Source organism: Fundulus heteroclitus, chromosome 7 (assembly GCF_011125445.2).
Source record: "Fundulus heteroclitus isolate FHET01 chromosome 7, MU-UCD_Fhet_4.1, whole genome shotgun sequence".
NCBI lineage: Eukaryota > Metazoa > Chordata > Actinopteri > Cyprinodontiformes > Fundulidae > Fundulus > Fundulus heteroclitus.
In genome coordinates, this window is record NC_046367.1 from 41,992,237 (window position 1) to 42,010,097 (window position 17,861).

The following is a 17,861-nucleotide window of genomic DNA, read 5'->3' on the forward strand; positions in this document are numbered from 1 at the left end:
AGTTTTATCATCAGCTGAAATAAAATCAGCATTTTTAGGAATATTGGCTTAAATGTTTTGGTTTTATTCCTTTTTAGAGTCATTACAGTCGGGTTTGTTTCTTTTATTGGACTCAGATGTTAAATTAATGTGTTGAAGTCCTTTTATTTTCCACTGGGCTCAGATATTAAAGAGATATTTTCATGTTAAACTTCAGTTTGTCTGTTTATTGGATCCATAAAGAGGTCATGTGACTCGTTTTATCTAAGGAGGTTAAACTGCTGTCAGAGGAACAGAAGCAGAGATCATCAGTGTGGTTCTGGAGGGTCCAGTTCTTGAGCTACAGCATCAATGACTGAAGGAATGTCAGGATTTTACTTTCTTTGTCTCCTGTCTGCCTGATTATATCTTTAAAACTTCTTCTCTAATGAGGTTTCAGTGGAAACTGTAAGTTAGAAAACTCCATCAGAGACTTAAGCTCCTTAAAACAGTGGCTTCTTCTCCTGATTAGAGAAAACTGAAGGAACTCGTGCAGCAGAAGTTCCTCCAACCTCAAAATAAAGAACCAAACTGGTCAATGAGTCTAAAAGCCTCCATGAGATTATCAGTCTAAATAAGAATAAATAAAAAACTGAACAGAACTTTTCTACTTTTGTGGTTTGAAGAACAACATAGTTGGGCTGAAAAATTATTTTTCTTGAGAATAAAAATGTTTTCATGATCTTGTGGAAACTAGACCAGTTTTTGAAAGAAAAACTGTTATAAATGATTTTATTCTATAGATATTTGTTTTTTTATATATAAGTTTACAATCTACCAAATTATGACCATTTAAAATCTTTTATCAGCTCATCAGAACAGGAACAGATTCTGGTAGATCTGGACTGGATTTAGCAGAACTGAACATCTGTAGAAGTTGATAAGATGGATAAAATCCAGACTGACTGGATGCAGCATCTTAGCCATCATCATCATCACCATCATCATCATCATCCAGGAAATATCTGATCCCTGAAACCTCGTTTCCTCCTAATTCTCCATCTTCACGGTCTTCCAACAGCACCAATGCATCCACCGTGCAGCTTTATGCACGACTGTTTAATTGCTGCTCTGGCACATCTGTGAAGGCTCCATTACTGCTGAACGCTACATCCAGGTTCTGGAGCAACATCTGCTGCCATCCAAGCAACGTCTTTTTCAGGGACGTCCTGCTTATTTCAGCCAGACAACGTTGATCCACAGTCTGCTCCTGTTACAACAGCGTGGCTTCGTAGAGAAAGAGTCCAGGTTCTAGACGGTTCTGCAGTCCAGACCCGTCTCCTGTTGACAATGTGTGGCTCATCATGAAGCACAAAATACAACAACAGAGACCCCCGACTGTTGAGACACTGAAGTTGTCCATCAAGCAGGAATGGGAAAGATTTCCTCCTAAAAGCTTCAACAATCAGTGTCCTCAGCTCCCAGAAGCTTATTGGCTGTTAAAAGGAAAAGTGAAGCAACACAGTGGTAAACAGAACCTGTTCAGCTTTTAGGAACGTGTTGCAGGGATCAGATGAAAAATAATTGTATAAAAGAACAATAGACTTAGACAACTTTATTGTCATTTTGTATGTACAGAGTGCATACGGAACGAAATTTCGTTGCATACAGCATATGAAAGGGCAGCATTACAGCATAAAGTGCAGCACTGATCAGAATGTAGTTTATCAGTTTGAACATTAAATATCTTGTTTTTGTAGCATATTCAACATAAACTGAACAGAAATTGCAAATCATATTTAATTTCTATTTACATTTTAAACATTGTCCAATTTGACTGGAACTGAGTTTATATTTTTAATAACAGCATCTCTGTTAATTAAGTTATTTATTCTCATCATCAGGTATTTATACTAGAATCCACTGATTTACCACAGAATCAGCTCTGAATTATAGACCACAGTACATCATTCTTCCATCAGCGATGTCCTCCATAAAGATAAATATTTTCTTCTGTAGAACCAAAAATCAGGGATTAAAACTACTTGTTGACACATTTTAACATTTCCTTTGCTAAAAACTGTTCATGGAAATAAATCACAGCAACAAAAACAGAAAATGATTCTCAGTAAAAACAATTCAGTCAAACTGGACCAACTCTGGGTTTCTCCCCAACTCTACGGCTCCTTTCAGGACCACTTCCTGGGGTCTAAGAGGACACAGGACTTTATACTGATGTCCAAACTGATCAGTGATGAACTGACGGAGCATCTGGCTCTCAGCAAGGCCCCCCACTAACACAATAAACCCAATGTTGGAGTTTTTATTTAATACATAGTTGAGACGGTCAATGACTCTCAGCAGACTGTCATCAAAGAAAGACCTCAGTTTGTCTCTGGAGATTTTGATGACTCCATCCTCCCAGGAAGCTCCTTCCACTGAAGCAAAGAACGTTTCAATGTCTTTCTCTCTCTGAGCTCGTTCTCTCAGGGTATCTGGGCAGCTGATCTGAACATCTTCATCTAAATGTTTGAGACGGATAAATTCAAACATCATTTTCTGAACCTCTCTGGGGAAGTTTTGTTCATATTCTCTCCAGACTCCATCAGAGAAAATCTCTCTGAGGAACTTCTTGAATTTTTCATCCACAGTTCGTCCTCCCAGATTGTTTACAATGACCCCGCCAAGCTCCTTCAAGGCTCCTCCTTCCAGGACTTCATGAGCAATGATGTTAGTAATTTGATCTTTTGACAAACAGGAAGAGAATAAAACAGAATAAAGGAGAAATCTCAGAAAACAACTTATTTCACATTCAAACTCACATCCAGCAAACAATAATCTAAAAGTTTACATCAATCTTCATTTATCTGGATTCTTAGTGTGAACAAAGATTTTAAAGCTCGTCTGTCAATAAACATTTAAATAACCGTGTTTAACATTTACCTCCACAGTCGACAACAAGGTAACGTTTTCTGTCTGGGTTTCTGGTCTCCAGCAGAACTTTGGTTCCTTCTGGTTCCTTCTTAAAGTGAACTGCCACCTGATCTTGGTTCTGGGTCTCCAGCAGAACTCTGGTTTCTCCTGGTTCTGTACCTCCTGCTGGATCTGTTCAAACACAGAAACCTCACTGAGCTGCAGGATGAAACATGTTCAGTGTTTTCAGCTTCAGGCTCAGCTGGAGGTTTTTAGGTCGGTTTATTTCTCACCATCTCTGTCACCAGAGTCTGTGATGCTGGAAAACTCTGGAGAAGTTTCCAGATCAGTGACTCTGAGTCAAAGCAGCTCCATCAGACCAACCTTAGAAGGTGAACTAATGCAGTAAAAATGGACAGGGAGAGTTTTTCTGTCTGAGTGACGCGTCTTTGACAGATATTGGAGGAAAAGATGCTGAAGGTGTCATGATTCAGTGTTAGAGGAGGTGATGCTACGTCTGATAATAAAGCCCTGAGGCCTGAGATGAGGCTCCATTTAAAAAATGTCATTTAACCAGAAACATTTAATTTCTCTGAAGTCATGAGACTCGGGGAGAGATTGGAGTTGATGAAGAAATAAAACTGAAAAGTTTTAAAAAACAGGAGAAATGTACAAAAAATATAGTACAGAGGATTGTTTTCCTCTGCTCTCATCCCTCCTGATGCTTCATCTGCTGGATGGTCTTCAGAGCTCACATATCTCCTCTGGTCCGCTGGTGCAGCTTCTCTGATGATGGACGCTCTGCTAGCAGCAAAGCTATGAACCTCTTTGCTTCACTGCAGATGTATTTCAGGACGGAGGTGCTGTCAATCCAGAAAACAGAGGTCTCAGGGTTCAGATGTAACTCTCCATGAAGCAGTTGGTCCATGAGAACAGAGAGGACATCTGCAGTGAGCTTCAGACCAGGGATGGTCGTCTGCTTGGAGCAACTCTGGTCTTTCCAGGAGGAATGTGAGGCCATCATGAAGCTCATTCTGTGACTTAAACAGGAAACTGTAGCTTGTCCCACCTGGCTGGCATCAGAGAAGTGGAGGAGCTGCTAGAACAGGACAAAAGTCTTTAGGCTTCATGCAACGATCCACTTTAAACTCTGATCTCCTCTCCAGATCCTCCAGCTGGTCCATGGTCTGGAGAAATGATGGAGAACAGCATCATCAGCCCAGGTTTCTCCTGCAGAGCTCCTGTAGCAGCAGGTTGGCAGCGATGATGAAGGGAGCAGAAATCCCAGTAGATCAGTGAGCTCACTGCTGACAGGATTCCCCTTCTTCTATGGAGCGCTCTGGAAGTGAGCTTCTGGATCTGAATGCATCACTTTGAGGGAATCACTGCAGTCCAAGAGCCGCTGCACTGGAAGCTCATCTCCATCCATCTCCAACGTTTCCTTTGCTCTGTTGTCTGAGATGTTTGCAGCGCTGCATGGCTGTTACTGAGCCGCCTGGAGAGCCTGAATCCTCCTTTACTGCAGAGAGCTTTAAAATCCTGAATAAATGTTACTGCTTCCTCTTCCTCAGAGGTTTTAAACCATCATCCAGATAAAAATCCTGCTGGATCGTATCGACCACTTCAGCTGCAAACTGCTGGGATTTGTCTCCTGCTGGTTTTCTTCCTGCATAATCTGCAGAGCTCAGAGAGGACACGGCTCCAGACAGATGGACTTTATCAGATATTCTATGGGAATCAGTGAAGTGTCGCCATTAGGCCACCAGAGGAAGTGAAGGAAGTTTCTCTGTTTCTCTGGAACATGGACCTGGTGAAACATCTACCAGAACTGAAATGGACTCTTGTCTAAAGCTAGAAGAAGTCCCACAGCTGAGATGGTCCGGTCCTTTAACAGCTGCTGGTTCAGAGAAATCCCTTTAAATGTTGCAGCTCAATCAGAAACAACCAGTTTGTCTTTTCTGGGTGATAAACACCATGGTGGGGTAGATACCAGACTTTTCCTCCACCGTCCATTCAGGGATCATCAGGAACAGTTTCAGCAGATCCATCACAGATCAGGTCCTCCATTAATGAGATGTAATCCTTCTTGAAGCTCTTCTTCTCAAACTTTCTCTTCCAGCCTTGAAGACGTTGCTCTGCAGTCCAGAGGTTCTCTGGTTAGATGCAGTTTTCAGCTTTAAAGGGGAAGTCAGTCCAATAATGTCCATCAGTTCATTGTTCTGGATTGTTCATAATATTCAGAAACTTGATTTCTTCTCTGGACGTTTCAATCTGCTCTGGTGATGTTTTTTCATTGAAGTCATGATGGTATTGTTCAGTCAACGTTGTTTCCAGATGTTCAGCAGAAATCCTGGTAGCAGTGGCAGCAGGGCAGCCTGTCTGGTTCCTCTCACTCTGAAGTGGACCATTGATGAGCCGTCCAGCTCTGGTCCAGACTGCATCTGGGCCTTCGTCCTGACTCTTCATCAGCTCCACGGCTCCTTTACTTTAGGAGCTTCTCTGCCAATCAGCAAACCTCCATCAGCATCCATGTTGTGGAGCTGCAGGTACGGCCACTTGTCTCCATCCTCCAGTTGTGGAGTTCCACCTTGAAACAGGAATTATTTATTGTGTCGTAACGTCTGGAGGTTCAATGAAACCATTTTTATCAAGTGCTGCTACTTGTAGACCAGAGATGATGTTTGTTCTCATGATGTCTTTATGTCCCGTTGTTCACAACTGAATCCTTGTTATTTTGTCTTTCAACAGCAGTTTTCTGGTCAAACTTTCTGTGTAAAATGTGTTTCTGCTGACCGGGTCCAGAAATGCAGAAATCTGCACAGTTGTCTTAGTTTCTGGACTCCTGACCTGGACAGCAATGATAGAAAGGACTGAGTGATCTTCATCATCATCATCATCATCATCCTGATATGGCTACAGCTTGGAGTCATTGTGGAGGTAGTACTCAGAGGATGCTGTGGACGTTTGGAGGACCATCCTGCAGCTTCCTGGTCAATGTGGACACTGAGATGTCCTCAGTGACGTCCAGAACCGTCCTGAAGACCTCTGCAGTCTCTGCTCATGTGTCCCAGTTTTAAACAACCAAAATACATTAATTTACCTTAATAAAGTTCACTTTTTCTGTGTTCTGATTCTTGTTTAACTTAAAATATTACTTTAAAATTACTTAGGAGTCAGTAGAAGCATCTGTGGGTTTTGTAGAACTTTCTCTTATTTCCGGGTATTCATTCGTTCTTCACTGCAGTAACATTTGTAATAAAACTGCTTCCTGTTTTCTTCTGCTTTGTAAAGCTGCTGTTAGTGTTTTTAGAGTTGGTCTGTTTTTGGTCCAGGATAATAATAAATGGATCAAATGCAACTTTAACTTGTTTATCAATGAAAGCAACAAGATCAGCGAATAACTCTCTGACCTCTTTTCTCCTGCAAGTCTCAGGCCACATTTCTCCATTTCTCATTTTATTTGGCAGCTTTAGGATGAAGTTCCTCATATTTGATGATAAATCCAGTTCTTTCCTCTGTGCTATTATGTTCTGTCAGATTTAAGCATCACTATAAAAACAGTGAAAATGTTTGTAGTGATTTTTCCTCATTTTTAATGAGTTGTTAATTTTATCCATATATTCATGTGTAATTTGTTTTAGTTTCCAAAATGTTCAGACAGAAAACTTTTAGCTGTGAGAAAACTCAGCTCTGATGGTGAACGCTGGCAGCTACAAGGTCTCTAGGCTGCCCCCTGGTGGATTGTTCTAGAAAGTGCAAACAGTCCAGTTGATGATTTATCCTCCAGGTTCTCAGAGGCTCTGATTAATGATTTGTAGTGAAGAGGATCTCCATCAACAACAGGATGTTTTCTGGAGGAAACACAGAGCTCTGATGTTGCTGAACCAACAGTGATGTCATTTAGCTTATGCTAAAGAAAAGAAAAAACTCTGTTCCAGACTTTGTGAATCAGAACCAAACATTAACTTTAGTGTTGAACTGTTCACTGGAAAAACTGGAATAGCAAACGTTTGTCCTGAATGTGGAGCAGAAAGTGATAAACCTTGTTCTGTAAATGTAAGGGTTAATGGGAAGCAGCTGAAGATGGAAGCAGGAGCTGCTGTCTCTGTGAAATCTGAGAGACCGTACAAGAGTAAATTTAAAAAGCTGAAACTGTGAACTAAAACCTTAGAGCCAACAGTCACTGAGGCTGAAAGGTAAACTTACTGTGACTGAGCTGCAGAGGCACTAATCTCACACTGAACCTGCTGCTAGTAGAAGGAAATGGTCCAGCCTTCCTGGAAGGGACTGGATAAAACAGCTGAAGCTGGATTGGTCTCCTGTAAACGGAGGAACTACTGAGAGTTTAGAGGAGTTATGGAACAGATACTCAGAGGTATGTGAGCTCTAGGCAAGGTCACTGGTTTTAAAGCAGAACTACAAGTGATACCAGGGAGGATTACCTAGTTTATAAACCCGGTTCTGTCCCTTATGCCCTTCAGGAAGCTGCAGAAACTCAGTTAATCCAGATGGAAGCAGGTGGAGTTATAACTCCTGTTGATCACAGTGAACGGGCGACACCCACACTGAACATTCCTGAAGTGGATCAGTCAGGATCTGTGGGGATTATAAAGAGTCAATCAACCCTCTGCTGGAAGTGGATCAGGATCCTATTCCAGAACCACAGGATCTATTTACAACCAGCTGGAGGTGAGAACTTCACAAAGTTGGATCTATGACAGGCAGATCAGCAGGTAGAGCTGAACACTACATGGATATTAACACACAGAAGGTTGTTCAGTAAACTGACTTCCTGATGGAGTTACAAGAGCTGCTGCCATGTTTCAGGAGTTGATGGACCAGGTTCTTCAGGGTTTAGATGGTGTTCTCTGTTATCTGGATGATAAACTGATCACAGGACGTGACGCCAAAAGCCACATGAGAAACCTGGAAGAGGCGTTAGAGGTTAAAGAAGCTCAACCTGAGGGTTAAAGCAGGAAAATGTGCGTTCTTCCAGCCTAGTGTCTCATAGCTGGACATGTTACTGATGCAGAGGGAATTCACCCAATGACAGAGAAATGAAGCCATAGCTGAAGCAGCTGGACCTACAACTATCACAGAACTGAAATCCTTTCTCTCTCTGCTGAGTTTCTATAGAAAGTTCATTCCACACCTGTCTGTGGTGACGGCACCATGACCAGGTTTTCTCTGCTTAAACCAGAACTCTCTCAGGTTTCCCAACCAGCACAGCATCCAAAGAGCTCAAAGGACAAAAGGAAAGTCAGGAGCTTCTCTGTGGGTCAGTCAGTCCTGCTGAGAAACTACAGCAGGGAGAGAAATGCTTGATGCAGCAGTTCCTGATGTTTTGGGTCCTGTAACTTACATGCTGATGGTAAATGGAACATGTGTTAAGAGACGTGTGAATGAAACATTGGAGGCAGAAAGGAAGTGTGGGATTCCAGAAGATGTTGCATCAAATGCTGCATTAAACTGGGATTGCTCATCTGATCCACTCAGTGATGTAACGGACACAGAAAGTGTTGCTGTTGAGGAAAGGCAGCAAAGTCAGGACTGATGCAGGAACTGTTCAGAGTTCAAGAGGCGTGGAGCATCTGAAGATAAATATTAGAGCAGCTCAACGTTTAGACTTAAAGAAATGGAGAACAGCTTCAAGAACTCATGTTAAAACAGAGTTAATGTTCAGTCTACAGGGAGGAAACTGTAGTGTTCAGATCTCTGTTATATCTACTAAAATATGATGCTGTGAATGCAACGTGGTAATGTTCATTATCACCACCAGGGGGAGCCTGGGAGTAAACTACAGGAGAGCAATGGCTGCTCTGAACATGGAGACAGCAAGTTATTTAGTGGTCTGTGGTTCCTAATAAAGCCTCGGTCCAGTTCTCAGTTCTCCTCGTCTCTCCCTGCTTTGCCTGAGAAATCGTTACGTCTGTGAGACACAATGAGGGCGAGGCAAACTTTCCAGCTGATCGGCTTCCAGACTAAAGGCAAATGTAACTCAGATAATCTCCTGATGCATTATGGGGGTTCTGGTTGACTCAGTACAGAATCCAAATCCAAATGCAGCTCTGTGTGTTGGTTTGATTCCTAGTTGGCAGACAAACATCAAGGTCCATGTTCCAGGCCTCCTGCTGCCTCTCCTGCTAGGACTCCTGCAGGACTGCTGGACAGACGCCTGACTGACTGACAGACTGGTAGAAAACCACAGAACCACCACCAGCATCCTGGTCTTCCCTAAGCCCACGAATTTATACCCCAAACGCCCCGTGGCCAGAACCAGAACATCAATATATATAAACTGAAGATGTTAAACACATATAAAAAACTTTAATTAAAGATAAATACTGATGACTGAGCTAAAATGGCCTCCATAGGAGAGTTTAAGGCCAGAACCACTGCTGGTCCAAAAGAACACAAAGACCCGTCCCACAAAAAGTCTGATTGATCCCCAAGATTTCTGGGAAAGTCTTTGATGTTTCAAGAGAAACTGAAGCAAAGTAGCAAGTCTGACTCTGAGGGTTTAATAAAAGAGTGGCCTAGTCAAAGTCTGGACTGAAATCAGTCTAAGATGCTGTGAAATAACCTCAGACATCGACTCCTGCTGGAAAATCCTCCAATGAAGCTGAATTAAAAATATTCTGCAAACAAGAGTGGAACAAAATTCCTCCTCAGAGTTAAAAAGATTTATTCCTGAAACTAAAAAAGGTTTTTGAGTCGAGGATATTATTAGATTTAGGAGGAAATTTACTTTTTCCACACAGATTGGTTTGGATATCATTATATTATTTAAATTATAGGTTAATATATTATTTGTATTTATTCAGTTTATCTTTGATTATAAATTATTTGATGGTCTGAAACATTTTAAACAAAAATGTAACAAAAACTTAAATATTAACAGAAGTTATCAGCATCAACAGGATCAAACAGATCATTAATAATTCAGACCAAAGCTTGTTTTATGGTGAATGTTTGTATGACAGACTTTATAGATCCAGACAGTACCGTTACAGCTGGTACCAGCGCCTGCTGGTTCTGGAGGTTGATCCTGGGAGGTTCTGCTGTGGTTCTGTGTGATGAAGCCATCAGGTGGAGGCTTCAAACACCAGGCCAAAGCTGCTGCTGATTCCAGAGCAAACACCAGTTTGTCTTTAGTGTCTTCTCCTACAAGACCTGCCTGGAGGAGAAATAAAAAGTCTGATTCTTCTGAACATTTCAGAGCTGCTGGACTCTTAAAATCATGATGTTACCAGAACAGCAGCTTCTGTCATGAGTCGTTTAGGAAGATCCTTCAAGCTGTGAGGAACAGTCAGCACCCAGGTGAAGTCAGAGGCTGAGATCTCTCCTCCTGCTGGATGGTGTTTGATGGTTTTCAGAGCATCGTCCTTCAGGAACCTCAGAACTTCTGTGAAAACCTCCAGGAGCCTCATTTCCTTGTTGTTGGCTGCTGTGATTCCCCAATACCAGCGGTCCTGTGAATAGATTCATTTTGTTAGTTTGTATCCATTAACAGGTCAGTTTGTCAGATTACTGATGGTAAACTACTGCAGTCTTAAAGCCGGTCCAAACAGAAACTGTTATTTTGTTCCTTCAGGTTTTTCTGCCTGAATAACAGATTTAAAGACAAACAAACTGATTTTACCGGTTTGAAAAACTGATCAGAGCTGGATTCTCTGTTTTTATCTTTGATTTAAAATACTAAACTTATGTGTTGTAGATGGCTTTATGGTTCAATTTTAAGTCACATTTATCTATTTATCACATTTATAAAGGAAGTCTCTGCTTTTCCACAATGTTGTAAACAGGATAAAATAAACACAACAGCAAAGAAGTGGGTCTTCAGCAGAGATTGTAAATTTTCCAGGTCTGAGCTCCTCTGATATGGAGAGAAGATCGTTCCATAATTTAGATGCAGTGACCAAGAATAACACAAAATGTTAAAGGTTATTTAAACACTGGTTCCTAGTTCATTAATGTGTCTGTTTAGATACCAGAGAAAGTCCTGATTTAATTAAATAAATTATAAAACTAAGATTCAATCTAGAGGTTTCCTTCTGTGGAGCAAATGGAGGCAACCAGCTTCATCGTGCCTGAAATAACCAGACAGGAAAGATGAAAAATAATAAAATATAGAAGCAGTGACCAAACATTCCGACCTCTTCTTGGTTGTCAATGTTGCTATGTTAAAAAAAAACACAAAAAACCCCACTTTCTTTCAGATCCTGGGACTAAACATTATTAAAGGGTGACTGCTGGCTTTATTGCGGAATGAAAATAAAGGACATTATTGAAAGTAAATCAGAAGTGTTGGCTGAAAAAAAGGCCGCTGATGCTGATTCTAGTGAGGTGGGACATTCACTAGAAACTCAAGTGGTCAAAACTAAAAGAACGATTAAAATGACACCAAAAGCTATTGTTGAAAAAAAAAAATAACTTGCAAAATGTAAGAGGATAAATTAAACAAGATTAAAAATCTAAGAAAGATAACTGAAGAACATGTGCATGAAAAAAGGGTTAATGAGGTAAAACATTCCTTGGAAAAATGTATTTGTGTGAAGAAGCAAAAGATGGTCATAATTCTTTTGTCTGTTGAAGAAGGTGAAATATAGAATGCAAAAAAAGTTTTATTGATCATGTTAAACAGTGGTCGAGAAACTAAACAAGATGGTGGTGTTTCTGATGATGTACGTCCTGAGGACAGCATATCAAATGTTTCCATTAAGGGTTCTCACCAAAAGAGTTCATCCAGTGTTAAAAGTCGGCATCGTATTAAAGCCGAGGCAGAAAGGGCTGCACTTCTAGCTCGAGCTGCAATGTTAAAGGAAAAAAATGCTCTGGAGAAAGAAGACACAGAGCTGAGAAGGAAAAAGGAGCAACTGGAGCTTGATTTTGAAATTGCTGCATCAACAGTTAAACTATCTGTGCAACAAAATGCTTCAGACTTTTCAAGTGAAGCCCAAGAACCAGGAGATGGAATTAATTCATATCTGCAAAGGAGACAAGAACAAGAAACAGAACTCAACGCTGAAGCAAAACCCTTTGAAACTTGGATTCACAGTTCAGTCCCACAAAGTTATCTCCCAGTACAACATAAAGATTCATGGAAAGTGAACGGATGCACTGAGGAGCAATGGAAGATGTGCACCGTTGGATCAAGACAGGAGAAACACAAGAAAACAGTATTGGTAAAAACTCAAACTGATCATTTGTCAGTACAAGATGAGCATCCTGCCTCAACTGTTCAATCACATCAACTTCCTGTACAAATACAAGGAGATTTATGTACCATAATGCGTAAACAAAATGAAATCACTTCAACTCTTGTACAACAGCAACGCTTATTGACTTTACCTACTCGTGAGTGTCAGGGTTTAGTTTTGATCTGGTTTTATTTACTATTAGTTTTTGTTTCCTCCTCTTACTCCCGCTGCAGTCAGTCACTAATTAGTCAGAACTCACTTCACCTGCCAGCCTCCCTACTTAAGCCTCCCTCTGCCTTCACTTTCCTGCTGGTCCATCATCAGACTCCACTCACTCCTCTTCTGTCTACCTGGTTTGCTCCTGCTAGTGGTTTTGTTTCCTGCCTGGGTTTTACTCTTGTTAATCTCTGCCTGCTGCTGCACTTAGCCTGTCTCACCTCTGAACTTCAGGTGGAGCTGCTAACCCTGCTGTGGTTCTGGCCTGCAAGTATTCACCCTGCTGGTTCTGCTGTTGCTGGGGCCTCCAAGTACTCACTCTGCCGTGACTCTGGTCCTGCTTCCCAGCTCCTGCACACATCTACACCCCTGCTCCAGTTCAGTCCTGCATCTCTGGTTTCACCTGCCATTATCCACCTTCTGTGCAATAAACTCTCTATTTTTAGCTCTGTGTGCGTGCGTGCTCTGTCCGGGTTCATCCTAAGAGAAATCATGACAGTGAGATTCCAGTATTTGATGGGGATCCTCTCCAGTACAGAAACTTCATCAGAACCTTTGAACATGGAGGGGAAACCAAAGCTAGTAATGCAGATGCTCAGTATTTTCTGGAACAATTCACAAAGGGTCAGCCCAGAGAATTAGTGAAAAGTTGCCAATATATGACTCCTGACAGGGGTTATCAACTGGCTAAATGGCTTTTGAATGAATACTTTGGAAATGAACACAGGATTGCTGCAGCCTATTTGGAGAAGGCTTTGGATTGGCCTACAATGAAATCAGAGCATGTGAAGTCATTGCAGCAGGCACATAGAAACCGAGAAAAGGCTTGTGATGTCATGGAGGAGCTTCACTACATGCAAGAGCTGAACATGCCAACCAACATGAGAGCAATTGTAACCAAGTTTCCATTTAAATACAGAGAAAGGTGGAGGACAACAGCTCATGAAGTTTTGAAAAAATTGCTTTAGAGATCTTGTTTAATATCTTGAACGTCAAGTTAAGATCATCTCTGATCCCTTTTTAGGGATATTCAGGACAGAACAAGTGGTCACACATTAAAGAATGTCAAAGTCTCAGTCCAAGTTCAGCAGAATTGCAGGCGACAGCTTTGCTACTGGTGTTACCGTTGACACTGCTAAAGGTTAAATATGAATTCCACAAAACCAGAACTTGATGGAGAAGGTTGAAAATAAATGTATCTGTTGTTCCCAGTCTCACACATTGGAAGAGTGTTTAAAGCTGCAGAGAATTAAGCATTGTGATAAAATTAAATTTATGAAGATGAGGATGTCCTTTGGCTGCCTGTGTAGTGGACACATGAGCAAAGATTGCGACAGGCGTTTAATTTGGAAAGAGTGTGGTCAGAATCATCCTACAGTGCTTCATATTCCTGAAAGATCAAGAAAAGGCAAAGAAAGTGAACACTTCCAACAGAACATGTGACATCACCTTCCTCAGAGACATTTGGACATGCATGTGGATTTACTGCTACCCCTGTGCTCCTAGTTTGCTCTCTGCTGTCGCTGGATTGCCTGCTTCCCCTGTACTCCAGCAGCCCTGCATTCCAAGAACTGTCTCACTCTGCACCTCTGGTCTGACACAGCCCTACGTCTAAAAGAACTCTCTCTGGTCCTTCAGCCCCTGCTCCCATCTCACCTCCTGTTTCAGTCCAGTACAGCCTCTCTGGATTCCTTCCTCCACAACTCATCCTCCATCCAATAAACTTTCAGAAAACCAGCTCCGTGTGGGTGGTGTGTATTCTGGGTTCATCCAAAGACAAATTCATGACAGAAACATCTGGTATATTCTCCATCATGCTGTACATCATCCCAAAAAAGGTTGTCTGAGGGTTGTGTTTGACTGCTCATCTGAATTTAAAGGAGCTTCACTCAACAGCCAGCTTCTTCAAGGCCCAAACCGGACGAGTTCACTATTGGGAGTTCTTGTCAGATTCAGATAAAAGCCAGTAGCCTTCATGGGAGATATTAAGTCCATGTTTTATCAGGTAAAAGTGGCTGAAGAGGATAGAGACTATATCTAATCTTTGTGGTGGCCTGGGTGACGCTGCCAGCAAAGGTTATGCTGCATGAACTCTGCCGAAGACATTGTGGATGGGACGACGGCATACCTGCCGAGATTAGCCACCAATGGATAGGTTGGCTGGACGATCTGAAGGATATGGCTTCTTTTAAAGTTGCAAGAGCGGCAAAAATAGAACCAAAAGAAGAGAAATTTTGTCCCTGGAGATATAGTTATTGTAATGGATCCGGTGGCTCCACGAGGGTCTTGGCTTTTAGGCAGAGTGTTGGAAACCTTTCCAGACAAAGGTCTGGTATGCTCTGTGAATCTACAGACAAAAACAAACATCCTAGAAAGAGCTGTCTCTAAGCTGTGTCTGCTAACAGAAGCTGAAAATTAGTTGTTTGAGGTAAACTGCACAAAATGTGGTATAACGGGGTGTATTTTGTTTCATTTTTGGTATGTCTCTGTTATGTTATTAAAGGTAATTGTATAATTCATCTGTTTAAATGGAGTCACAGGTAGTCGCACAGCAGGTGCTGATTGCGGTGGAAACAGTTTCTTGAGCGTCGCCGGTTGCAGTAGTTTTTGTTGTTTTGTTATTGATCACTGCGTTGTGGCAAATGTAACATCCTTTGGTTGTAAGCCAGTGTGGAATGTTACAATTTGTATTTTGTGAGAGCGTTGGATCAATAAATTCTCTGCAAGCCAAGAACCTGAAGTTGCTCAGAACCTGAACCTCAGTTGACGCGTCAACTGAGTGCCAGTCAGCAGCCTCACCGTGGCTTAGGTCCGTTTTTGTTTTAAGAACAAGTCACTAAAATGTGTATTTATTGTTTTTAGACGAGTTGATTGTTTTATGCTGCTGACTTGGCCAGAACACTGTTGGAAAAGAGGTTTTAATCTAAATTTTTCTTAAAACGTTTAGGAAATTACAACCTAAATTAGTTTCTGTGTTTTGTCTCTAATGTTCCACATGTAGTTTATCTTTGGAGAGAAGTTGTGTTTAAAAAATAAGTTTCCATGTCTGGACAAATAACTGCATGGTTATTTTTTAAATTGCACAAGTTACGGCTTTTGTATTTGAAGTAAAAATTAGGGATAAAATTACAGTTTCAGAAAATTAATTTCTCTTCAAAGTAAGATTTGTAGTCTGCTGACAGCAGGTTATCTGTTTTTAATGAGGTTGATCTAGTGGACTAATGAGGAGCTGCAGAAGATTATAACATTTATGAGATCATGAGTTTCTTCCATGTTTCTGCAGCTTTGTCCACAGCCTGGAGCTCCAGGAATAATCCCTCCAGGAAACATTTCTCCTGGTGATGTTATCTCCACTCCATGTGAACCATGTAGGCGTCGTAGCGCTCTGACATGGTTCCAGTCTGACATGATCTGGACCATCAGCGGTTCCTTTAATACTTGGACACGGGTCAACATGTGAGACTCACTCAGTTTATTAAAACAACTGATTCAAAGTTTCTGTCTAAGGAAATCCAGCTGATTGCACTGAGTTGTTAACTTTGCAGCAGTCCCTCATTCGGAGCGTGAAGATGGCAGAAATAGAACATTGATACAGTTCTTACTAATGAAAACTTGAATTGAGATGACAGACGGTTAAAATTCTAAAAATATTTTATTCTAAATCTGTCGAGGGGGATGAATAATTTCATAAAACTTTTAAGATAAAATAAATAAGCCTAGAAACTGTTAAAGTAGATCCTGTTTCCCTGACTGTAGGAGGAAATCTGTGAAGGGTCAGATTTCAGCTTTAAACTCTGAGATAATTCAGAAAGTGACACAGTTGCTAAATGAGAAGACAGGTCTGGACATAGAGGACACAGCAGGGTCCAAGGCAGAAGAAGCTCTGGCTGCAGATCTTTAATGTTACTTACTATGTACAGGATATTCCACTTGAAGTCTTCAAAGAAATAATGTTTTTCAGCTTCTTCTCGTCTCATGTTGCTGTACGCTGTTTTAGCTTCATAACCAAACTTCAGGAATTGTTTATCTTCATCAAACAGGATGCAGGTTGGAGTCTTTAGGGAGTCCAGTCCAAGTTCTTTACCCCATCTCTTTAACTGGGTCTCACCTCCTTCCTCTCTGGGTTTTAGATTGAAGGCGTAGCCGCTGTATCCTGAACCAAAGTCTATGGCCATGATCAGAGAGTCAGCTTCATGTGGTTGGAAAGAGAAGATGGTTAGAGACTGAAACACTCCTTACAGTAAAAAATTACCACTGAATTAAAACCAGAAACATGTTTGTGGTTTTAATTCAACCCTGCAATTGAAAATCTAAACTGAAGCATTAAAGTTCAGTAATTTAATCTTTAATCTTCCACAGATTATCCTTGTCCTCCTGTCCTGATGGACTGGTGACCTATCCAGGCTGTAGCCCACCTCTCACCCAATGGTTATAGACACCAGCCCCTCCAGGCCATCCTGAATGGAGAATTGGGTATGGAGGAAAGGATGGATACTGGTACTCCTCAGTATTTAATGATTTTATATAAAACCCAGAAAATATATTTTCTTTCATAGCATCTATAATGAATCATGTTTCTATTCTTGATTACATCAGTTTCTTTAGAACAAATATTATATTTCTGTCACATTTATCCTCATTCTAACCTTCATATTGATGACTCAGAATAAACACTATTTATTCTAGTTTTATTAAAGATATTATCATGAATAAAATGTGATCTATATTTACAGTACTGACCTTTGACCTTGAGCAGCACTTGTTTCTTAGCCAGGATTTTTCCTGACTTGTAATCATAGACGGTGCAGCTGTATGTTCCTGAGTCTCTGTCTGTGGGATTCTTCAGGGTCAAACTGAAGTTTCTAAATATATAACTTTCCTTCATCTCTGTTCTGTTTATAAACTGCTTGTGTTGTTGATCTTCTTTAAAGCAATTACTGTCGACCACCCTGTTCCTGTTGTTTCTCCACGTTACTGTGACACCTCCAGTCAGACTGACTGTAGTCTTAAAGGGCAGCAGAACAGACTCCACTCCTGAATCCACCTCCACCTTGTAGACTGAGAAAAACACAAAAGATCAGCTGCACAGACAGCAGGAGAAATGATCATGTTGATGTTCACAGTAATGGAGCCTCAGTAAAACTCCAGGAGAGAACCACCTCAGTCACAAGGAGTAACTCAGGATTTTATGACCAGGAGTTTGTAGAATGGATGCTGACAGAGCAGGAATGGGATCGTTCAGCAGCATCTTTATCCATAAATATGTTTTACTTTTTAACTAACAGATGAACAACATCACTTCTGCCTCTTACTTGACAAAAAAAAAAAAAAACTGATGAGTCAAATGCAAAGAAATGTTTTCAGTGACTTCCTGTCACCAGCCTGTAATGATGGGATGGATTTAAGTTTAGAGGAGAAGCAGAAATGTTCAGCAGGATAGTCAGAAACTCATAATAATAATAATAATAATAATAATAACAACAATAATAATTGAACTTCATTGATCTCACAATGGAAAAAACCATTTCTGCATCTTAACCCATCCCCTTAGGGAGCAGTGGGCTGCCACTGTGC

General features: G+C 41.0%; 2 protein-coding genes across 2 annotated transcripts; both read right to left on the reverse strand.

Moving 5' to 3' along the window:
* Positions 1–1,645: 1,645 nt before the first annotated feature.
* Positions 1,646–10,337, reverse strand: LOC118563772 (heat shock 70 kDa protein 12A-like). Its single transcript, XM_036139666.1, has 4 exons — positions 10,122–10,337; positions 9,877–10,048; positions 2,902–3,063; positions 1,646–2,702 (listed from the first exon to the last, which is right to left on the reverse strand). The coding sequence occupies exons 1-4, from the start codon at positions 10,299–10,301 to the stop codon at positions 2,098–2,100; spliced, it is 1,119 nt and encodes a 372-aa protein (XP_035995559.1). The 5' UTR covers positions 10,302–10,337; the 3' UTR covers positions 1,646–2,097.
* A 1,510-nt stretch (positions 10,338–11,847) lies between these two features.
* Positions 11,848–17,505, reverse strand: LOC105923277 (heat shock 70 kDa protein 12B-like). The gene is made up of 3 exons (XM_036138662.1): positions 17,028–17,505; positions 16,135–16,476; positions 11,848–11,858 (listed from the first exon to the last, which is right to left on the reverse strand). The coding sequence occupies exons 1-3, from the start codon at positions 17,170–17,172 to the stop codon at positions 11,848–11,850; spliced, it is 498 nt and encodes a 165-aa protein (XP_035994555.1). The 5' UTR covers positions 17,173–17,505.
* Positions 17,506–17,861: the final 356 nt, after the last annotated feature.